We start from the raw sequence: 25211 nt of genomic DNA, 5'->3' as shown, positions 1-25211 counted from the left end.
AACACTTCCTTGAAGCTATTGCTGGAGTGTTGCACCTCTCCATCCTCACTGATTAGATCAGTTTTCCTAGATAGTCTGTTTTCTGTGTAATGCAGACAAGCACCCTCTGGGCATGATGTAGTGCTCAGTGAAGAAGTGAACCTTGCATGTTCTGGAAAAGCAATCTGGTTTTGCACCTGGATAAGAGATCTAAACTGGCAATGGTGGTACATAGCTAAAGCCTCCTTCAAGGTCTTCCAGAGGTACTTATGAACTGAAAGCATAGAGGGGAAATTTATGCACCAAAAATATTTTGCAAATTGTTTTTTTCCTTAATTTTTAAGTAAAATATACAGCAGACAAAAGATGTGGGTTTGTTTGGGGTTTTTTGTTGTTTTTTTTTTGTTTTTTGTGTTTTGACAGTCCTTTCTGGCTTACCCTAAATTAATGCATTATCTGAGCTCCTTAAGCTGTGCATTTATTTAATATGTGCAGCTCTAGCAGTCAGTTATTATTCTTCCCCATTCTCTTTTCCCTTTTCCTATTCTTTTAACTCCTTTTGCTTATATTCATTGTAGTTTGGTTTAAATTAGCACGTGCATTAATCAGAAAGAGAACAGGTCATCATCCAGTAAGATTGGGCAATGAGGCCTCCTGTATGAAATAGAACAATGCTGCAATGCAAGCAGATGAGAATAGTAATTAACAAGACTGCATTCAATTAAAGCTCTACCATCTAAAGACAATTAATCACAAATCGCTAAACATTTGTTCAGCTCTTGGAATAAACAGCTCAAATAAGCACAACAAATTAGCATCTTCATTTGTTTTTACTTTTGAACATTTAACTCAATTTTCACTCATGCTGCAGACATATATATGCAACTATGAAGCAGAAACAGAGCTTTATGTTGCCATTCAAATTTTATTGAAGATGTAAGTTTGCGTGACAAAATGCAATTTGATTGTAGAAATAATCTACAGGAAAAGATGGGAGGCTGTTTAAGCTTTGCATTTTTGAACAGTCAGTTCCCGTAGCTGAGCAGCATTGCCTTATCGAGGGTAGAACAGGAGTGAATTGGCAGAACATTAGAAAGCCTGATTAAAAGAGGGAAAGTTGAAACTACACTCATGTCAGCTGTTTTCCTCTACAGGATATTGAGCCATTCCTGTCCTAACCAGATACTGATTGCTTAAAACTTAATCCAGAAGTACTTGTCAAAACCGTTTCCTCAGCTCAGTTTGCCCTGCTGAGCTGTGAGTAGGTCCTGAGAATTTTTTGCAATTTAGTGCAAGACGTATTGGCCTTCTCTCGCTCATGGCTGTGGAGACAAGATCAGACCCTCTAGAGAGAACACGAAATGCCTCCAGTTCTCGAAAAAGCTATTTAGACTTCATAGCTGAACCTCCAGATCTGTTTCTGTGGACTCAGAGAGAGGTGGAATATGCTGCCAGGAGATTTCTTGTTGCTGGGAGGCCACAGAGGATTGGAAGTCTTGCCTCACAGCAGCCATATATCCCTCTTCTTCCTTCAGTAGGTACACAGATTGCTGTCATCATTTCCAGACCCCTTCTTCAGAGTCAGAAAACATCTGTGTTAAGAATAGACAGATAAAGAATAGTAAAAATACAACACTGGAATACTGTGAGGAGAGGTGTGTCACAGAGCAAACATGAACAGAAATAGCAGATATTCTTCCCAAGAACATGCATACTTCATATTATTGCCTTTCTTAGAGTCCTGAGCTTAAATATATTCTATCTATGGCTTTCAGGTGATAGGTATTAACTTCAGTGTTATATCCAATTAGCCTCTGTAAATGAGGTCCTTGGTTTGGTGAGATGGGTCTGCTCACATCAATGGCTACAGGATTTGCCTCAGGTGCAGATATCTGCAATAAATATCAATTATATTAACCATTTAATTGTTAAGCATGTTTGTGGAAAATTGGGCTAATATCTACCTATCTGTCTAGAATCTCCTCTTTGGGGAGGAAAAATCAGAGCCAGGTGAATGTTTATTTGTAAGAGGAATAAGGTTTTGGAAATGAAGCCAGGAACCTGCAGAAAATGAGAGGTTTACTGTTTCCATGCATGGCAAGAAGTTAGTAGGTAATTTCTGGTGATTTAAGTAGCACTGGTATGTCAGGTATGCAGGAGAGTGGGGAAGGTCAAGTTTTGACCTACTGCACACCCAAGTGCTGAAGGTGGAACTGATTTCTTGAATTTTTTTATTTATATGCATAATACATAAGCTGCAAAATAACCAGACATGAGCTGAGCAGAATAGATCCTTCAAGGTATCAGGTTCTATCAATTTAGACTGGTCATAATGCAAAGTAATTCTCATTTGGCCTTGTTAGTTGGTTGATCTCAACTTCTGATTTTTGAGTACTTCAGTCTGGGGTATGATACAGGCTTGGTTTGTTGATAATGTCGATAACCTCAGGTTGGAGTGGTTCCTGAAAGCCACTATTTCAGGAGTGGTTTCTGAAAGCTCTTGCTCAAGTGTAACCCAGAATTGTTAGCAGGTAAAGCAGAGAGCATTTGGGAAACTGAGTTTTCACTGTGGGTCTACCAAGCATGGCATCTGTATGTCAGGGCTTCCTAGGGCACCTGGGAGTGTAAAAATTAAAAGAACAGTATGTGCAATAAATACTACATGCAAATCTTTATGTGTTGGGATGACATTTACATACTTACCTAAAGATTTTAATTATTTTCTCAGACTAATACTGATTATATTGATTAACCTTTGTGGAAAGTAAGAGTAAATAGGAGCATAATTATGTTAATGGGTATTGTATATTATCAAAACTCATGGGGCTTTCTATCAGAATATTCTTTAATATGTGCTGCAGCACAACAGAAAATTGAAACTTATGAACTCTACATTTCCAATGTAAATGTAAGAAAAATGAATCTTGATATTTCAAATTGGGATGGTCAATAATGGATTTTTATTATATTTGTAGAAGACTTGTTTGAGATAGTATTCTGATGCTCAGAAGAAAATCAAGAGATTATCATGCCCATTAATGTAGCCATACTCTCATTCTGCCCTATTTTCTCATGACATCCAGTAATATCTGCAGCACATGATGGACATATATTTCAGGCTAGCAAGTATGGAGCAAGAATAATATATATTGATATTTAGAAACATATAGAAATTGTCCTTATGCGTTAGAAGCAACTATTTAATAGTACTGTGAATGTTAGTTTAAAACTTACCAAATTATTGCTTCAAATGAGTGTCATCTCTTGACCTTCTCAGGACTGTCTGTAATGGATGTCATAGATTTTCATTTGTGAAGAAATGTCTCAGTTTATTAGATGATCCATATTACTATTTGCCCAAGGCAGAAAGAAAACAGCAATATCTTCAGTCATTTAAAAATATTATTTTAACTTCTCTGTACTTCTGCTTTTCTATTTTTCCTTTTTTTCAACGCTGATTTTTCTTGATGAGGTCACAGTTTTCTATTTTTATTTATTTTCTGTTGGTATAGAGGATTAATAACAATACTAAATACTTTTCTAATTCACTGTACTTTTCACACTTCAATGGACTTTTACGTATCACATTAGTTCATCTACATGAATGTGATTTCTCTTACCTGTTTTTCTAAAAGCAGAAAGAAAGCATAGAACTGTTTTTTCCATTGTTCTTTTTTCCAATTTTCTTTTTCATTTGAATTGTTCTACTGAAACATAAAACTAGGTATGCAGGTGAAGTCTGGCAGCAGTAAGGGAGTAAGTGCTGGAAAGCATGTGCCTAGTTGTGCTCTCCTAGTGCAATTTCAGCAGAGCAAACCCCACCTGCACTCTGTGCATTTGATGATGAGATGGACCCACAAGGTGAGATACTCAGGAGCCAAGTCTAGGCCTAACCTGTGGGCTCCAGAGGAACAAAAGGCACAGGGGAATTCTGTTTTTCCTTTCAGTAAAATCCAGGGAGAGTAGCCTTATGGAATGTTCCCTTGTACAAGCGGGTTCTGAGGACCCAAAACAAACTCTCTCCCCAGCAACTCATCCAGCTTCATTCTTGATGCTAATTGATGGCTTTCTTCACCTGCACGCCTGACCCAGCTCCCTCCTGGGCTGCCCAGCAGCTCTGCCAGGGGACAGAGGAGCAATGGCACAGGAGGAAGCACCTCCCATTGTCCAGGATTCTGGGGTCAGAGAGCAATGGCTCCTAGGGGGCAGCAGCCATCACCGCTGCTTCCAGAGCCACTAGAGAGAGAATGAGAGGCCCAGGCTCAGGAATCTGGGCGTTGCATTTTTCAGGAGTGCTGAATAAACATGGGAAGGTGTATTTAAAGAAATTATTCAGCTCAAATAAACAGCTGGGAAAACGTGTAGGGCAATTGGATTTTCATAATCTACATCTATGGCTTAATTTTAGGGTCAGGGAAGACCTGGAAATGACCTCACTAATGTTTAATTGGGCTTAGTAGCCCAGTGGCCTTCCAAGGTGGACAGGTGGAGCTTCCTTTCAAGAATTTTCAAACAAATGTTGCTTTTAAAAGTTTTTATTTTATCATGCCTTGTAATAAAATCTGCTTCTGTAAATGTATTATTTAAAATATTCTGGTGGATTCTCATCAGTGGACTTGTTCCTATTATCCAACTGAAAAGAGAACTGTGAGTATGTAGTAAGACCCCCTTTGGGATTTCAGACAATACACAGACACAAGTGGTTTCCTGATTGCTCTTATTCATGTACCCAGTGATGAGGTGGCTGTCCCAGCTGGTGGAACTTTGGAAGAGTTAGTCTCCTGACAATTTTAATATAATGTTGTCACGAATGTTTACAATTACTCAGATTCCTCGCGTGGTACTCTTCCCCATCAAGACACAAGCTCAAGAGGATGCTGGGGTAGGTGTATCGAAACAAAATCTTCTCTTATTTGTCCCAGACTAGTCATACGGGGAACATAAAGAGTATAAAGTTATTTAAACGGGGGGAAAAAAAAGTCTGGCTAGGAGAAAAAAGGGGAAAACCTATGTGTATGGGTCCCTTACTCTAATTTGAAGTGGAAAAGTACCAGTCAGGAGATACACACATACATACAGATATATATATATATATATATATATATATATATATATATATAAAATGTATCTCCAAGTAAAATGAGCTGACGTGAAGTGTCACTGGTCTGATTGTGATTTCCTTATTCAAAACTTCATGTAGGCAAGCAATAATTACCAAAAATGGGCTTTCTTTTAGGTGGTTCCTCCTTGTTGCCAGCCTTGTGCAGTCCCTCCTAGAAAAGTAGGAAAAGGTGACCTCAGTAGGTAACCTCTTTCCATCCAGGTAGTAAAAAGAGAAGAAAATTTCTGCTTTCTATTCTTCAACAGAGAGTGAGGAATTTAGCTATTAGAGGAACACTGAGAATCCAAAGAGTCTAGAGAAGGACCTGAGACTATAAGCATCTTCTATTAGAACATACAAACACTTGACGGTTCAGGCCTTCCCTCATCTTTCAAGAATTTAAATTGTTTTGTTTTCATCCGTATTCCTCAGCATAAAGAATGCAATAAAGAAGTATGTGTGATTAATAATAATATTGATTATAGCATTTCTAATGTATGTAAACATTATTTAAAGAATGTTATTAATTGAAGAATAATTATTCAAAAGGGTTATTTGAGATACCCATATTTATGGAAGAATTACCTCTAGAACTAGGATCTATTGTTTGTCCTCTTATGAACTTCTAAGAAAATTGCTTTATATTAGTATTTTATTCAATGTGTACCTTTTAATGCATTAAATATGGGCCTAAGAACCGGTTCTTCTTTCCAGATTAAGAAAGATCCTCAAGACCAGTGTTCATCAATAATCCCCATAAATGGTAAAAGCTGTGAACTCACAGTTATAATTAGATCAGGTATTTTTTTTGTTGTTGTTAAAAAGGAAATCACCATTGCCAAGACTGTCAGTTATAACAACATAAAAGCCAAAGAAAATATTAACATTTTCACTGTACTTTGTTACTGGACAATGGGAATACTTTTCCTCCATATTAGGAAATCCCAGTAGGCTCTCCCAGAAGTATGTTTGAATCTAAATTGCTACCCATTTCTCAACCAAAGGTAGCCTAAACAGATTTGGAGGGATTCATTTCACAGCTCTTCTGTGGATTTCTGGATGGTTTTCAAAAGATTGGATTTGCAATATATGCACTAGAGCCACCTGTTTGAGGGACTGCCGTTTTCCATTGAATAAATTGCTAGTTATGGTCAGAAGAGGTGCTTGTGTGGGAGGGATTTTGTGGCAGAGAGGTCTAACAGGATGTTTTCCTTGAGAACTGGTGCAGAGCTGGGAACTGATTTCCTCCCACAGTCTGAGGCAGTCCCCAGAGAAATGGGATGGGCATATGAGGCAGCACCCTCCCGCAGGGTCCAGCTGAGAGCAGCCACCACTTCCCAGACTATCACAGGTCTGGATTTGGGTGTGAGTGCTGTTACTGCTGACTGGGAGTCCGGTACCATGCAGGCTGTGCCACGAGGCACAGATCTCTACTGCTAGTCTGTGCATGTACCCACCCACTTCCCTGTGCCAACAGAAATTGTCCCCATCTACCCCTGAAGGCAGCTGACTGACAGTTACCATCTGCAGGCCTGGGCACCAAACCTCTTGCTGCCACCCACCCATCACCTAAGCTGAAATAGCTTGTGAACCAAGTGACACAATATGAGTCTCACCTATTCCACTAGGTGATCTTGTCTCTTGTATATGATTACTTTGTGCTTCACTGAGTGACAGGTGAGTGACTGGAGTAATTTCTATTCATGTAGACTGACATGATAGAAGTTGCTTAATTTAAAATAAAATTACTGAAGCATCTGCTGATGTGTATGAGGTTCAACGAGGTGAAGTTCCAGGTCCTGTGTTTGGGTCACAAAAACCCCATGCATCAGCTGGGGGAAAAGTAGCTAGGAAGCTGCCCAGTGCTTGAGGACATGAGGGTGCTGATCAATGGGATCTGAACATGATCCAACATGCACCCATCTGGCCAAGAAGGCCAATGGCATCCCGGTCTGTGTCAGGAATAGTGTGGTCAGCAGAATCAGGGCAGTGACTGTCCCTCTTCACTCAGCACTGGTGAGGCCACACCTTGAGTTCTGTGTCCAGTTCTGGGCCTCTCACTACAAGAACGGCATTGAGGTGCTGGAGCATGTCCAGAGAAGGGTAATGGAGCTGGGGAAGGAGCACAAGTCCTTTGAAAGGCTGATGAGGCAGCTGGGGAACTTTAGCCTGGAGAAAAGGTCAGAAGTGACCTTATTGCTCTCTACAACAACCTGAGAGGGGGTCAACCTTTTCTCCCAAGCTGTCAGCAACAGACAAGGGGCTTCAAGCTGCACCAGGGGAGACTCAGGGTGGAAGTTAGGGAAAGTTGTTTTGCTGAAAGGGTTTGGAATTGGAATTGGAATTGAAATGGGCTTTCCAGGGAGGTGGTGGACTTACCATCCCTGTAAGTGTTCAAGAAACAATGGGACATGGTACTTAGTGCTGTGGTTTAGTTGGCATGGTGGTACTCAATCAAAGGTTGGGCTCACTGGTCTTGGAGGTATTTTCCAATCTTAATGATTCCGTGAGTTTATAGAGGAAAGAATTCCCCTAACATTAGTAGCACTTATCTCACAGATACTATCAGATGATGTCTGTATTATATTTATAATAATATGTGGTATTACTGTGAAAGGGACAGTTGTATCTTAACATCCAGTGTTCAGAGAGGTGTGCAGTCACACTCTCCCAGCAGTTCTCCTGCAGATGAGAAATGCACACAACCATGCAGAATTTCAGCAGAAAAACTAGAATCACTGGATAATAGATTATCCAGTACATGGTTAATCATTGGCATATGGGATTTACAAATGGGCAAGACATAGAGCTGTATACCGATCTGGCAGAATGACTATTAGGAGAGACTTGAGATAATCTTATATTATGTTTGTGTCTATCCAAGGATGATAGAGTAACCAAGAGTTCAAAGACCTTCCTTGTAAGCACAACTTAATGGAGAGTCAATGAAGTGCAGAGTTCGGAATCAAACTGGTGTTCTCATACCTCTGTACGTGCATAACTGCTTGGTAAATGTTAACTAAGCTGGGCATCTGTAGTCCAGTTCAGTGAGCTGAATCTGTGAGTCTTATAGGATTGATTGCTGCTTAGTAAACACAAAAACTTTGATAAATGCCTATAAATTTGTGTTTAGTCATCACAATTTGCAGACCATGGATTTTTTGCAATCGTTATGCCTAAAGTTAACGGTCAAGTAGATAATATTTGATTGATGGGTTGAAAATACAAAAAAAGCCAGTTTTCTTAAGTGTTGTTCTGAGAAAGCCCCAAAACTAATAGGGTTCGTACCAAGCCCTATACAAGTGGAGTCTATTTGTATTTTCATGGCTCAAAGTTCTTACTGAATCCAACTTTATTTTCCTGTAGAAATGGAAATGTTATGAATTTTATAGTCCTACAGGAGATGTTTGGCATTTCCAAATATCCCCTTTTAAGTCTATGATCTCCTCAGACACAGATCATTTAGTGTGGTTTATTCCCTCTGCCTTCCCTTCTCCCTAACATGAGACATTGTCTACTGTTTTGATAGTCACAACGTTTATACTGCCTTTCACTTATTTCAGCTGTTTTCATCAAATTTTCTTGCTCCGTTATGTATATTTAATTTCAGCAAATTCTTAAACATGAACCTGACATAACTGTGAATTTATTTCACATTTCTACATGTATCAGTTAGAAATAAATCCCCTGTGCTTTTTTTCTGTGAAATATTTCTTCCTTGCTAAGATACTGCTTTTGCATTTGACATTCATAACAATAAAGTAGCATATAGGGAGCTGTTTCTACTTCTAAGAATAATTCAGATAGTTGCCCCCACCACACATTCTTGCAGATTGGTTGTTAGATTGAAGAAGTAGGCTGTACTTGATTTTCCATCTGCTCAGTGGTACCAGTGAAACTAATCTTGTAGTCTTTGCATGCCCAAGTCCACTAGTGACTGTAGGGAAAGTCAGGGTGCGTAAATAACTGAGGATCAGCGTCATGAGTATGGGATTTTCAGTAACACAACTTGTATAACCATTTGAATTATTTTCTAATGCAGACGAGGATCCAATGTCTCACTGACTTTGGATATGAGCAGCTTGGGAAGTGTTGAACCTTTCGTCACTGTGCCAACCCCACGAGAAAAAGTAGCGATGGAATACCTGCAGTCAGCTGGCCGCGTCCTGACACGGCAGCAGCTTCGAGATGCAGTTGCATGTTCTCATCTACTTCAAACAGAATTCATGGTAAGTTTAACAACATGCTTGAAATGAGGATTTTTAACACAAATGACATAACAAAAACTGTGGGGAAAAAATAATTGGGCAACACTTTAATGTTAAGGTACAAATCATTTCCAAAGGGCAGATTAGATAGTTTCAAGGTGGGGTTTTATGTTTGCGCACTAAGGACAGATAAATCAGTCATGGATAATACAGATTCTTCTTGGTTTGAAGTCCCATCATAAATGAGCTAAATATTATAATAGAGCTACAGTGCAAACAGTCAGAACTGTAACACTATAACAGTTTCAAAGAGATCATGAAGGCTGTGATGAAAACACAGTAATGATTGGAAATTTTGGTTATTCCCATGTAAATACCATGTTTGTTTGCAATTTGAGCACTAAACTTTTAGTCACTGTAAAATATATTTTTTTTGAGCAGATAGGGACACCCACAGTCCCTGTCCAAAAGGGACTTTCTTCCCAAGGTTCAAAATACATTTAACAAGCATGCCACACAGCAGCCTTATATACTCAAGACAAAAAACCCTGAAGTGTCTTACAAGTTACAAGTATTTATTAGTAAAAAGGGTAAGAATCTAAAATGAAGAAATTGTCCAGGTGGAAAAAAGAGCAGAAAATCTCAGTCAGGGAAAACACATTACAACACATTACTTTAGGAAGACCTGAAAAAGTCTGATATTGCAAAACACGTAAATGAAAAAAGCTGGCAGAAAAAAGGAGACACTTTTTACAAGGGAAAAACAAAAGAGCATAAACTGATTCCACTTGAATGTGAAAGCTGAGTGAAGCAGGGCAAAAAAAGGTTTTGAATTTTTAAAAATCCTAACTCCATGTTTAAACAGATCAAAACTACGAAGCTTACTAAAGACTACAATGGTCAGTTGATGATCCAAATGGTAGAAAAGTGCTTTGGGGAAGCTGAACCAGTAGGCGAGAAGTGACTCCATTATTTGCATCTGCAATGACCCTGGAAGAACTTAGGAAATTTCCTACATCTGTGCCAGGGGTAGGTTCAAGCAGATCACTAGAGGTTCTGTTTGATATTGAAGCATTAGTGGAAGGGATTCTATAACAAATCAACAAAATTAATAAAAATAAGCTAGTAGTCACCCAGGAATCCTAAAGGAGTCCATATATTCACTTACTGGTGTATTAACTGAAGAGATGTAATATAGCAGCTGTGCTTCAGCAGCTGAGGAGTCAGAGGGCCAGAGGTAGCAGTTTTTCAGCAGAGTTCCAGAACTGACCCAGAGAACTGTATGTCTAGAAATCTGATATCTAAATCAGAGAAACTGGAAGGAATTTAAATTAAACATGCCGCAGCACATGATCCCTTAGGTTTCATTTTGTTTCCAATTTGTGCATGTGAATCAGTAGATGATGAGTGCCATCTTAGTCTAAAAATAGCTCTTCATTATGAATAATTGCATCCTATGGAGCAGCCCTTATAATTACATTTAAAATCCAAGGTTTATAGTAAAAGTAATTTGCTTAAGAAAAGTAAATCCCTCAGTTTTTCTACCAAAATTTGGACAGGCAGTGTACACAGAAAAAGTTACAGTCATCCAACATACTTCTATCACCAGTTATGCCATAGGTTCTCTGCCATTCTGCTGCTTATGCAGGAAAGTCAGAAGGAATAACTTCATCATGCTTAAGCCCCCCATGTTAGGAGACAGTTTGTACAGACAAATTGGCACCTCATAGAATCCTGTTTACCCGAATCATCTCACACAGCAGTTGTGCACAGCTCTGGGGAGACAGAGTCACATTTCATATGTCCCTCAGGGGGGCACAACATGACTTTGGCCATTCAGTGTTTTCACAGAATTTTGTTGAAAATGTCATGACTTGTCTATTCTGTTTTTAAACCATTTTAAAAAATGTGTTTTAAGATGAATCTGTTGAACAATATCTGTTTACTATGTTCCTTGCCACAGATAATAGCTTAAGTAGGAACTTGAGGCATGCGAAGAACGCAGTATATATGCCTCATCCATTCTGCTCACACAGCTTATCTTAACTAGCTAAAGAAATACAGTAAGACAGTCTTCTGGACACTAGAACTATTAGCTCTCATGAAAAGCTTCCAGATGTGAAAAAAGTGGCGAAATGTTCAAAGTTTTCAGTGGAAAATGAAAACATGAGTGGTTTTAGATTATTTTTAGTTCTTCATTTTTTTGTCAACAGTTAAAGGGACATTACTTAATTAAAGGGTGTGTGTATATATATATATATATATATATATATGTATATATATATATATATATATATATACCTGATTTGCAAAGAGGAGGAAACACAATTTGGCCAGCATATATGATTTCTTTAGTAGCCTGAGGTGCTACTCTTCAAAGGATAGAATATCTGAAGTTTGTGACGGAACATAAAATTCATTCCCAAAACACCAGAATGTCAAGAAATACAGTCCTGCATGGAAAAGTGCCTGATCGTTAAAACTAAAAAATTAGGTCCTCATAAAAATGGAGGGGTTAGTATCATGACTACCTGCCTGAATTTTCCTAAATTTTGCCATGTTTTCTTGAATGCTTTCAGATATCCAAATCATAACTCTTCAAGTGTATGGACATCATTTAAGACCTAATGTGAGCCAGAATAGCTGCTATTAGAAAGTATCACTCAGAGAGGGGAACCGACCCATGAACAGTGTGCATATGCATCTATAATTGCATGCAAGTGACTGAGCATGGGAATGTGTGCAGCTTATGCATTATTTGCAATTATTTAATAAAATATATGTGTTTAATAAAACAATTATATATATATATATAGCCTATATACATACAGAGTTTGTATACTAGTTTGTACATGTTCCTGCTATTTGCAGTCTGCTGGGCTTATTTGCTCCCCTGTTAGCAGGAATGTTATCACCATATTATCCTGATCTTTTTTTTTTTTTTTTCTGGAATAATCTCTTTTTTCTCACAGCCAGTTTCAGAATAAGTGACTTGTCTGTGGCTGTGATCCACGGTGTATTGTCAGATTTCTGTCTGTGCCCTTGGACTCACAAGTACTTACTACTGGGAGGAGACCACTGATTAGAAAGTGTTTACAGGATGTAAGTGATTAATGTTATTAATGGTCCCCATTGGCCCAAAGAAATGTGTTTCTTTTTTCAACTTGGTGGCAGTTTTGCATCTGTCAGAAACTCACCAAACGATGAACTATTTAAAAATTCCAGCAGGCATAGTAAGGGAGACAGCCAGGCATCTGGAAGACTCTCACCAACCACCATCTCTTGGGCAGGCAGAGGACTCTTCCTCATGCATCTTTTTCCAGTCTCTAGTTGACAGACAGAGAGCCCATTAAGCACAAGCTTAGTGTCTTACTCTCTCTCTTGGTGCTTAGTTTAGCACAAAAACCTTTCAGAGGCCATGTACTGGTGGTGTTTGTGCTAAGCCACAATTGAGCTAGGGAAGCTCTAGGTCAGCCAGTTGGAACAATTCAGAGCGCAAGGGCCAAGGGTAAGAGTCTCAGACAGAGCTCACCATTGGGAAGTGGTAGAAGTCAGAAGTGAATGTGAGAAGGGTATGAGCTCATTTTGTAGTTTTGTAGATGAGGAAGCAGCATTAGATGCAGGACAGAGGTGAGATGGTTTGACCTGAGGTAGTGGGGACAAGGTTTATGCAAGAATGAAGTCTTAGAAGTGAGAAGATCCTGAACTTAAGACAGTCATCATACAGATGGCAGTACAGTGATCTGAAATAGGACTGGGTGGAGTACCTGCAAGGAAGGTGTGTCTTAGCAGCAACGCTTTGGCTGGCCTGACACAGCAAGTCATTCTTTTGAGAAGCCAGCTGAAAACCAAGAAGAGATCAAGGAAGGAACTGAGTGAGGGAGAAGGGAAGAATAAAGAAGGTCCACAAAATTAATGGGCATAAAGCAGAAAAGGTAGAAAAATAAAAATCAGCACAGATGTAACCTCACATAAGTAAGATGTTTGGAAGTCAAGTTGGGAAGTGGAGATGAATCACAGCATTTCAGTATAAGCCATCTAAATTTTACTTAACTTTGCCATATCTTCAAGCAGTGAAGTGAGAGGGTAGCTTCCCCTGCTTGGTGAACCCATGTAAAAATCTGCTGCTGGGTGCATGCTTGACAAGGTGTTAGAAGTATCATCCTTGTTCCTTTAAGAAAAAACCCTTGAGAGGTTGGTCATGCTGAGCAGGACCAGAGCTTGTGTCTGAAGGACAGGGACCATGCATCTCTTCTGTGCCAATGTACTGGGCAGGCCTGCACCTCTAGAGTAGAAACCAACTCGTTTTGGAGGAAAATCCTTAAGTAAATTTTCCAGTCATGCAAGCCAACAGATCCTCCTCATGTTCCTATGTGTCTCTCAGAGGCAATTACGTAATATGCCGCTGTCTCTTAGGCTAAATGTCCTAGGGTAGCATGATGTTTCCAAGTCTCTAGTTATAACTGTTCTTTTAAGTAGAAGTATTAATTTACTGAAGATCGAATTCAGCTTACTCTAAGACTATTTAAATTATGGTGGCCAAAAAAAAAAAAATCAACATAAAAATGAAGATTTGAGCAAACTGAAGCATTTTTAGTGTGATTTTGCTAGATTATTTTAGTTCGTAAAACATCCCCCACAATCATGAAAGAAACAAACAACCCCTGCATGTTTCATCCTGCCATTTTTAAAGTTTTATTCAGCTGTAGAAACATTATTTCAAGACCTCAAAATCAAAATTGTTCATATTCTCCTTTAAATCAAGTTAAACGTTTTGTTCAATGCAAGTTTTGCGAATTTTTACTTTTCATGCAGACAAATAGTTTGAAAAACAGTAATTTTGAGTTTATGAGGAGTTTATTATTTGTGTATTTTTTAAACGTAAACGAAGCTGTCACATTAGTTACTTGCACATCTGCAATGTAAATCAGTCACTAAAAGATGAAAATGAGAAGCAGCAGAAATAGCTTCAGATTTTTATTACTTTTGAGTCTGAATGTAAAAGACTAAGGCACTTCGTTCTAGTATTTTAAATAAAAGGCAAGTGGGATCTTTGAATTTCATTGGTAAGGGCTTAGCACAAAATTTTTTAAAAGTTTGCCATATATTAATATTTAATTATTTTTAACATTCCTCCCTCAATTATGTGAAGTATTGCTCTTTTTTGCCACGGTACGGTACTTTTGAATTCCACCTTTCTAGAACTATAGTACACTTTGGTCCTAATCCCATAAAAACTTTTTTCTATTTTTTTTTTCCCTAATAATTCATCAAAAGTGTTCCCTGGAAGTCACCCCTTCAATATGCAACTCCCTGTGTTTATTAAAGGAAGGGTGTTGACAGGCTTGAGGTGGGAACCACTTTTTTGCTTAATAACTTTGATATTAAGAGACAGTTGTGTAACAGCAGATGGCCTTCTGGTGATAATTTCCTGCATGTCTCCTTTGGAAACATCAGTCTGATTTAATTTATTTTTTTTATAGGAAATACCAATGAATTTTGTGGATCCCAAGGAAATTGACATCCCAAGTCATGGAACTAAAAACCGCTATAAAACAATTTTGCCAAGTAAGTGAGCTAGCCCATGGTTTCCTACTATGACATTTAGTCCTGCTTTGAGAAAGTATTGCTGTGAAAGTCTCACTGTCCTTATATTTGCTTAATGCGTACCCATTCATACTTGTATTTATAATCCATGTAAAAAGATAACAGAAACCCAGTGCTATAGGACTGGCAAATGCAGACCTCTCGCTGGATGTCTTAGTAGGTACACAGGTTGGCAGCAGCCCAGCCATGTACTAAAGGGCAAGCCTGGCTCAAGCTGATTTTCTCTGAAAGGCAGCTCAGGCAGATGGGGAGAATGAGGTCTGCCATGCCTTGCAGTAGCTCCTCACCATAGCCCAAAGCCTCTTGCTGTTACTGAATTCCCTCTGGTTGGGTCAAGATACTTGGGACTAAAAAAACCCAGACTACAAAAAGCAGGTGTAACCTATCTTGTCACTATAAGGCTTCCATCTTTAAAGGTCCTCTGGTGATTGCTTTTTATCTGCACGCACTAAACTCTCCTTGCAGAAATCTGTTTCCATTCCTGAAGCAGTGCTGCCTCTTCATTGCTCTTTACTTGTTGCTGCCTTGCTATACTGCTTCTGTATTTTCATTGGCCTAAATTCTTATACAATTGCTTTGTTATAATTGGATGTGATTGAAAACTTTTCAGTGGAATAGTTTTCCTTCAAAATACATGTTTCTCTGAAATGCACCTATTTTCATAACATTCACTGTTGGATAATGAGATATTCCATTTCTCTTTGATTAAACATGTTGTTTTGTGTTCTGTTTCAAAATAGCTTGCAGAAGTTTTAACATTGCATGAACTATAGACATGAATAGTTGAGTTTTTATAATTTTTGACATCACCAAAGTTAAAAAGTTCAGTGATTCAAAATATTACAGAAAATTCCCACAGAAAAATGTAAATCTTTTTCTTAGGTTTGGAATGAAGAATACTTTTAAAATGACAGCATATCCTATCAACTAGAAATTTGCTTTCTAAACATCTGTAGAATATCCTTGTGTGCCTGTTATATGTTAGTTGTTCAAATTCACATAAATTATGACGTTTATCTCACTAAACCTGAAAACATTATAATTTGTTCATATCACACCAAGGCCTTGAAGTCATACTAATGAAAACTGATGGCCTTCAGCCTCTGGCTTAATCTCAGAAATGTGATATGTAGCTGGGGAAGAAGTTTGTGTGGAGGCCTTGCTTCTCTTCAGCCTCCAGTAACATTTTCATTGTGTTCAAGGTTAGTTTATCTATTGCAATCAATAGCTGTGTGCATCTGAGTACTGTCAAGAAATTTTGAAGGGAATTAAAGACAGAAGGTAAGAGAATGCAAGTTAGATACCAACAATCTGACAATTGACTGTCCCTTAGAGTCTGGCCCTGTGACAGCGGGATGTACAAGGAGGGTGAAATCCTAACCCCTTTAATGACAGCAGGACTTTTGCCATCTGCTGTAGTGGAGACAAGATATCACCAGCCCCCTTTCTGCTTGATGGGCAGATTTTTGGAAGGAGTCCTCCCTTCCCATAGCATCTCATGTCCAGGCTGCCCCGGTCACCATCAGTTTTACCTCCAGCATGCCTTGCAAATGCAATGAGTCCAATTTCACTGCAGCATGTGTTTTGAATTGGGCCGTGCTTGATGCTGATAAGCTTTGAGAACCAGCGTGCCTGTCTTCACCTCCAGTTAGCTGGGATGTGCTGCTAGCTGCACAGCACATTTCCAGCCCAAGCACACTGCTGCTGTGCACCACAGCTACCCACTGACATCTGTAACCATCCTTGACAGAAATCAGATCTGTTGTGTGTTAGCACCCGGTTTTTTTCAAAGAAGATATTTTTGAGGATTGAGGCACATGCTCATAATAAATATTCACACACCCCACACCCAGTCTAAGAGGGTTTGGAAATTATTGGAGTGATTAAATAGAACAGCTTTCCTGCTCAGATTATATCAACGCACTCCTTTGTACATCCGCATCAGCTTTTCCATTCCCAGCACTGGGTGCGTCTCCTGAATCAGGGCACCTGTGATGACAAGTGACGTCCTAAAAATGCCCAGTCCTGCCAGCTCCTCCCTCCACGCTGCAGTGGATATTCTCATTTTCTAAGAGATAATTCCGTGACTGGGTGCATGAGGGCAGGTTTATTTTAGCAGATACCACCCAGCCAGACACACTCATGTGAAATACAACTTATGCCTATTGAAAATTATTCTATATGGAAAACCACAAAGTACAAGAGATGTTACATTTCTGTGACAGATGTTTCAGTTGCAGTATAACTTAGCCAATGTTCTTATGCAAACACCAGGCTGCTGCTTTAAGTTCTTTAAGTGTTGTTTGCATTACAATAATATTCTAATTCAGGTACTGAGGGGCCAGTGTGGGATCAGAGCTGAGTGATGAAGCAGTTCCTTAACATCAGTGTTTCTCCATCCTTCCTCCTGACTGTGACTTCATCCATAGCTCCTGTTAAACCCTGATCTGTATCTTTAGCTGCATCCCCCTCTGCCACCAGTCTACAGTATTTCTCATGCCCTCTGAGCAGGTTTCCAATCCTGCACCCAGATTTCCCAGTCTCCCACCACAGCCACATTCCTCTGGCAGAACAGCAGCCCTGCTTTTCATTCCTCATCCTCTTACTCCACATCTTCACCTTTTCCTGCTTGTCTCCTGCAGCCCCCACTACATGTCCCTGCAGCAGCACCTCAGCTTCCTGCTATCTTCCCATATATCTCCTGCTACTTCTTCAGCCCTATATCTTTCCTACTTCCTGTCTGACTTCTCCATCTCAAACCAGAAACAGAATTCCTGTGGTATTTCAGAGTATGTATGGACTTTTGTTTACAAAGGAACAAGTGGTTTAATACTATTCTGTGGGTATCTTTGTATGTGCAACACATCCATTAGTTTACCATTCCCCATCCCTCTCTGAAGACTAACCTCAAGTCAAAAATCGGCAGAAAAACACCCTGGTCAGAACAGCAGATTCACACTAACATGAAGACAGGAACCGCTTAGGAGGTCACACCCAGAAGTCCTCAAGCTTTTGCTTGAAGTGCTTGTGCTAACACTGGCTCTGATGTTCCACTAAAGACAAGAGGAAAGCTAAATCATATGATCAAAGTACTTTATTCTGAAAGCATATAAACAGATCCTGGAAAACCATTCTCTTGATGCTGAAATTTTTGAGCTCCCTTGCACTCTTCAGTCCTGACCACAAACAGTAATATTTGCTCCAGTTCTGCTCCCAAATGAAAGCACCAATGGAGTTCATGGAGTGAATGGTCCTCCAGTATCCATGGCATGATGGGAGGTTGTCTAGCACTGCTTCCATATAACCCCGCTTGTTTCCTGCGTGTCTCCTTGTTACCAGGCACTCTCATAGAGGCAAGTTACAGTCCCTTTAACACCCTTCTATTCCTCTAATGTTATAAATTCAGGACATTAATTTGTAACATTAATTTGTTAAAGGTGAAGTTAGAAGAAGCACCTTCTACTCTGCTGAGAGAACTATTCCAGACTTCCTAGATACATGGAAAAAAACAGCAGTTATTTTGCCTCAGTTAAAACTGTAGAAGACATATTTTATTAGTAATGATCAGTGCTTTGCAGCACCAGTGCATTTTCAGATATTGATTAATTCAACCTTGCAGTAACATCTGTCTTTCTGCTGTAGCTTCAGACTCTAAGACTTTGCCATCCTTAAGGATAAGATTATTTACCTCCAAGGTATTTGTCATTCAGGAGGAAGCTAATGACTTCCATTTGTGCCTGATGATTGCCTAGTGGCTCTGGATCTTTAGCATTGCTCAGGTTTTCCTCATCTCCAAGCTCAATTTACAGCACTTGCCTATTTTATAAGTGATCATGACTGTTAATTTATAAAAGATTCCTATTCGGAAGCAGTGTTTATTTCATTGATTGGAGTTGGAAGGCGGTCTCAGAAATTGTGAAGCTGATTTAGCTGCTCCCTAGTAACAGGGATTTATCTCAAGATATGGCAATTTAACTGGATGTTGAGTCTGCTTGGAAGAGGTTTTTTGAGGTAGGGGTCAAGCAACACCAGAATCAGAGGCATTGTGTGAGCTAGAGGAAGCGTTGTTGTTTTTTCAAGGCCACGTAACCTCAGGCATTTGTGGAAATGGCTAATAACCACTCTGTGCTGAAAAGAAATGAGATGTTTCCTGTCCTCATATTGTTAAGTGGAAAAAAAAGCTCTAAGTGAAAAAAGTTAGAAAAGCTAGTACAACGGTACTTTAACACAAGTTAATTAGGGTTCAGGTGGTGCTATTAACCACAGAAGGTAAGACTCCCATGTGCAGACTTTGAAGGCATGCAGTCATTTGCATATTTTAAGAAACATACTATTAAAACATCATCCTGGGTTCTACAAAGGTTCCACTTCTGTCCAAGGTGCTCCTGTGACCTCCAGTGGGAAAAGGACATAAAGTATGTTTGGGATCATCCCTCCTCTTCCTTTGATTTGCAAAGGTCTTACTGTGTTCTTAGGAACAAGATGAAAAGTCACAAAAGAAATCCAGAAGCAACTCTGAAAATTAGTAGGCTTTGCTGCAGCATATGTATGTATATATCAGTTATATATTTTTTGTGTAAACAGCAGGGCCACACACTAAACAGTGTTTTCTTATCTCTTTCCAGCTCAGTGCCCACATGTGTGTCTTTAAACATGTTGCCTAGTTTTGCACTCAGCAAAGGAGCTATCCAGAAGCTATTTCTAAACTAATAGGTGTGTGTATACTGTCAAAAACCCCTGCTGACTATAAGCAAAATGTCAGAATAGAAGATATTTTTTTCAGTACAGAAATACTTCTGTATAATTTTGTTAGTGGTAGAACATTTTTACAGGAAAAGCTTGAAGAAAGCCAAAGTGTGTCCCCAGAAAGCCACAACATGGGCATCTGGCTCCTGGTCTTCTTCCTCCTTTCTGTTACATTGTATATTTGAGAATATACTGCTTTAATTCCAAAATGGCATTACATGGGAGGGAGGTGGAGAGGGGAGAGTTGCATCTTCACAAATGAAGAAGCAAAATCTTCTTTTCCAGGAGGGATTTAATAATCCCCAGCTCTCTACTCAATAGAACTGATCCCACTCCATTCTAGAGCATCCAAGACTGAAGGAAAAAAGTGTGTGAAAGAAAATGGTCTTGTATTTTGGCATTGTGTCACCAGTCCAGTACAAATGAATGGTCACAAATTGTGTCAGATGAGGACACAGGACTGAAGGGAAGAATATGGATTACCTAGTCTAGCCCCTTACAGTGAACTTATATTGTTGTAAAATGCATATATTTTATTTCATCCCAGACAGAGGAATCTTTTCTTAATTTAAATCAAACTGCCCAGTGCTGTCACTGAACACTACAGCTTCAGGCAAAAGTACCGAAGTCAAGTTCAAAGGGCTTGGTGTAACTATGAACCATTGTACAATGACAGGACACAGGTTTCAGGACAGCCTAGGCAGGTCAGCTCAAAAAGCAGCACGGGCAGACTCGACCTCACTGAGCATTGCCTGGGGCTGACAGTGTTGCTTCAGTGCCCACCGCTGGCAGAGATGGTTCTGCACAGCCCAGCATTGTGCAGTACAGGGGTGCCTTAGTTACATGTGATGATCCTTTACAGAGGGAAGAATTTGGTACATAATTCTTTAATGCTTGACAATCCCAAATAACGGTAGGTTTTTTCCCTTCAGGAAGTCTTTGATTTTCTTTAGAAATCTTCTAACTATGGGTTTTCTTATTAATTTCTATCTTCTTTGTGCTCATAGATCCTCTAAGCAGAGTGTATTTGAAACCAAAAAATCCATCTGACTCCTTGAGTACCTACATAAATGCTAACTACATTAGGGTAAGTAAATGTACACTCTTCATGTACTTTTGAGAAAATATTTTATTTGCCATATGAATACCTGGCTTTGCCAAGGTGCCACTTATTTTATTCTTTCCCATCTTCACTGAGGATTTCAAATATTTTTGTCTCCATATGTGTGTTAGAAATAGTTTCATGAGCCATTTCTAACAAAGTCACATAGTCGTGAATGTACAAAAATGGTTGTAATAAAAAATCAAATTGTTTATAAAAACATTAAGAAACACATGCACTACTATCTGTTTACTTTGGTATTTACTATTTCATAAATAGTAAATACACCTACTTTCCCATAGTAAAGAAAAGAGGGGTACCTTTTAAAGGTGTCAGATACCAGTATTTTCCAGATACCAATTGATAGTCCTGAAATCAACAGTTAAGTAATTAAATAAATACTGTAACAAGTTTGTGAAAAGGAACATAAATAGACATGTTAAACATACACACGTGCCTAAAACACAACCATTCACATTTTACTCCCTATACTGGTCACATGACAGAATGACGAAACCAGCATGAACCCTGTTGGAAAGCAGTATTTCTAAGTGTCAGGTATGCTATAGTCCTTGATTACACACACCCACACACAGAGCTTTCTTGAACTCATTACAGAGTATATCCTAAACAGACTACAAAGAAACTACTTCAGTCATATTGTAAGAGTGTAGTCCTCTACCTGCAAAATTAAATGTTTTCTTTAGGTCTGTCCAGACCTTCAGCTGTAATAAGTAATAGTGCAATGGAAATTTGGCCACAGAGCTCTACAGTGATGTTGCTTCTTAAACTGGCAATACATTAATATGTAGGTACACAGCACTATGCCGTTTACCCTACCTCACTTTGCATCCTGTACTTTCAGCATTTCTTATGAAGACATCATCATGTAACTAAGCAGAGTGGTTCTATTAGGACAGCAACAACATCATATCCAAGAGCCAGGCCATATGTTGACTCCTCTGAGGTTGCCCTTTTCCCTATGCCACCCTTCACTCTCACATATGGTGATTTCTCCTGCTACTAACACCAGTTGAATCTGTCAGCAACTATGGAAAAAAATGCAACCCAGCAATAAAATGAAATTTCACATCCATATATGCAAAATCATTGGGCTTGCTGGGATCCCAACAGACCTGTCTTGGACAATGTGTCCTGGTTTGAAAAGACAGGTGTGCTAGGGAAGAGCAGGGCCTTCCCTCGAAATGGAGCCAATAAATCCCTCCCTCTGAATTAGTGTAATTTTGGAATTAAGGGGCTCTCAGGCAAAGATATGGGGATAGGAATAACAGTTCTTTACTAGAATATATATATATATATATATATATATTTACATATTTATATTTATATGCATATATATATATATATAACCAGGCGAACAAAACAAGAACAGCTATGACATTACCACCAAACAGCCCAGGACCCCAGCAGCAGTTCTCCTGGCTGTGCACACCTTTCCTTTCCCCGTGCTGCAGCTCCCATCCCACTGGCAGTCAGTGCCAGCAGCTCCCGGGGGCAGGGACAGATGCGCTGATCCCGACGTGGCCACGGGAGCGCTGGGGGCGATGGAGGCCGTGTCCCCACGGGAAGGCCGGAGGAGAGGCTCTGCTCACGGATCCCTGGGGCAGCGTCGGTCCCGGTGTTCCGGCAGGATGCTTGGAGGCGGCAGGCCGAGGCAGGAGGGTGTCCCGGCAGGGCTGCGGGGTCCAACAGCAGCAGAGGCAGCTCCCGGTGCTGGGATGGCGGGCGAGGTTTTCCAGCGGCCCTGCTCCCCCAGAGCCAAACGAGCGAGAGAGCGACTGCCCCCAGCTCTCCTTTACCTGCCCCTGATCTCACAGCTCCCCCTGTCACTAGCCATCAGTGCTAGCACCTAGCCATCAGTACTTCTTGGCGTGTCAATGGGAAAAAGATTCCACAGACAAAGAGGAGAGGAAAAATAAAATGAACCCCCAACATTATGTTCACGCGGATTGGTGAGTGGCAGGAGGACAGATTGTGCCACCTGAGTATTGTCCTGCTGGTTTGTGCAATGACAGTGACAGTTCTCATGGAGAAGGGCTCCAAAAAGGAAGACTCAAGGCTAGAGGTTCCCACACTACCTCATGTTATTCTCCATTCACTCATTCCCTCCCGACATTGCCAGGCTCTTTCCTGCATTACTATTGGGCACCCTGTCGCTGCACAAAATCATAACTTCTCCTTTCCACACAAAAAATAAAGTGCATCTTTTTTTCCCATTTCTTCTTGTCTTTCCTCTCTTCTGCTTCCCCACTCTTTGCCTGACCTTTCTTTGACCTTCTGAATGCTCATGTGCATCCTGGGACTCCCTATAATCCCTGTTTATGTTGTCCTTCCTATAAAGTCTCATCAGGGCGCTTCTCCCTTAGAAAACATTTATAGCAGAGTCTTTGACTCCACAAGAAATCATGTATTTTAAAGTTTTTTCCTGTCATGAATCTTTATAGATACCAGTTTTATAATTCTTTTCTTTCCTGTGGCTTGTTGATTATAAACTAGCTTGTAAACACTGCTGCAATTTAAATTATAGATTAAAGTACCACTGGATGAGGAAAGTCCCAGTAACTTGAAGGATGGAGTTACCTAAAAGAAGCCAAGTAAGGAGGGAAATTTGAGAGAATTTGTTGTATTCTCAGGACCATTTAGGTTCATCAAATCTGTTTCCAGGAGAAGAAAACTGTTCTGCTGAAAAATTTCTGATCTGCTCTACTTTTAGTTGTACCTTCTTCCAGTTCATTTTTTTTTTATTTCAGATTAATTTTTCTGCTCTTTCTGCTCTTTTATTCACCTAAAATATTGATTGATCACATGAATTTAAAGTAAATGCTTTTGTGTCTGTTTCTAAACCAGGGATATGGAGGTAAAGAGAAGGCTTTCATTGCAACTCAGGGACCCATGATTAATACCGTGAATGATTTCTGGCAGATGGTTTGGCAAGAAGACAGCCCTGTCATTGTTATGATCACAAAGCTGAAAGAAAAAAATGAGGTATGACAACTAGCCAAACTGAGAAATTATTCCTATAGCTGCATACTATAGAAGGGACTTCAGAAGATATAGAGGGAAACTAGCAGATAACTGGTTCTTAAACAATCTGTTAATAAGATATGTGAAAAATAATGAGGGGGTAGCCAAATATACCAAATGCAATGGCATAACCATCATAAGCCATTATGTATTAAAAAAAAATAATTCCTTTTTCTAGATCTGTGCTGTTGGGTTCCTAACTTTTTAAGAAACACCTCATTTATCTGTTGGTCACCTCTGTATTTCTTTTTACTTTCTGGTATATAAAGACTACATGGTTAATGCTATGATTAGGGGTTTCCTGATGTGGCTGAAGTTTGCACTTTGCTATAATTTCAGGGATTTAACCCATTGCCAGTGTTACAAATCTTCTGGACTATCCCAGAAATACAGTTTGGGCTTGCAGATGCCAACACCGCAGAGGAACTTAGACAGAATGGAAATAATGCTCTTTACCTTGGTATCAATCAGACTTGACAGTTGCATTTTAGTGGCTAATGGCCGACTAACTGTCTGTTATGTATTCCATTGCTTTTGCATCAATTCCACACTATATCTTCATTATCTTTATTTAGTAATCATGTAAAGTTTTGTCAGGCTTTCCTTGATAGTGCCAGGATCCATATTTCTAAATACCAAAAATTAGGAACAAAAATCACTCTTCCAACACAAAACCTGGTCTGGAAGACTGGGTGTTGAAATGGTTTGCGGGGTTTGTGGACAAGAGGGAATCACAAATAAAGGAGATGTATTTTTTTTCTTGAGTCTGGACTTAGTAACAATTCCCTGCTCCAGGTAGGTGCCTCGATCAAGTCTCAGCACCCTGCCACACAAGCACCAGGGCTGTATTTCCCCTGCTATACTCACACCCCCACTATTCAAACTCAGAAGCATGATGGTAGAGCAACAGAGTTTATTCAGGCAAAGTTTCTAGTCTGAGTGATCAAAGACCAAGAATCTGAGTGCATTCCCAGGGCTCAAACTCACTGCTCCATTTAAATGTGCACTCAGTACACATACTCTTCTTTCTTCTGCCCTTGACTGTTGCTTCATTCTTTCTCAGCATGAGTTTGGACTTCTAAAATGAACTTAAAATCCAGGGGATTTTAAGAAGCTGTATATAAAAAGTAGGTTGTTCCTGTAAAATGTCCCAAGGGCTATTCTCACACCAGGTGCCATTTTGTGCTAGACTGTTCAAAGGTGTTCAGAATCCCACATTTAGGATTAATCATGAAAGCATAGCAATTGGCCAGGCTAATAGACCAAAAAAAGTAAGTATTTCACTGAGGAAATGCTGACTGTTTAAACACTTACATCTGACACCATGTAAGAAGAATGACTTGAAAGAAGTGCCCAGTGGTTTTCATCATGTCAGGAAGCTCTGTGTTTACCTGAATTACACAGGGTCTAGGCACTGGTGTTT

At 39.6% G+C, this 25211-nt stretch overlaps 1 protein-coding gene across 1 annotated transcript in view; it reads left to right on the top strand.

Moving 5' to 3' along the window:
- Nucleotides 1–25211, top strand: part of PTPRR (protein tyrosine phosphatase receptor type R) — a 124211-nt gene that overhangs the window by 84659 nt on the left and 14341 nt on the right. Inside the window, exons 6-9 of the mRNA XM_062491198.1 lie at nucleotides 9123–9309; nucleotides 14772–14856; nucleotides 20649–20728; nucleotides 23612–23749. Of these exons, the coding sequence (XP_062347182.1) occupies nucleotides 9123–9309; nucleotides 14772–14856; nucleotides 20649–20728; nucleotides 23612–23749 (490 nt within the window). The remainder of the gene's footprint in view (nucleotides 1–9122; nucleotides 9310–14771; nucleotides 14857–20648; nucleotides 20729–23611; nucleotides 23750–25211) is intronic.

The sequence above is a fragment of the Cinclus cinclus genome, chromosome 4, assembly GCF_963662255.1.
Source record: "Cinclus cinclus chromosome 4, bCinCin1.1, whole genome shotgun sequence".
Lineage (NCBI taxonomy): Eukaryota > Metazoa > Chordata > Aves > Passeriformes > Cinclidae > Cinclus > Cinclus cinclus.
This window is presented reverse-complemented; position numbering and strand designations above follow the sequence as displayed.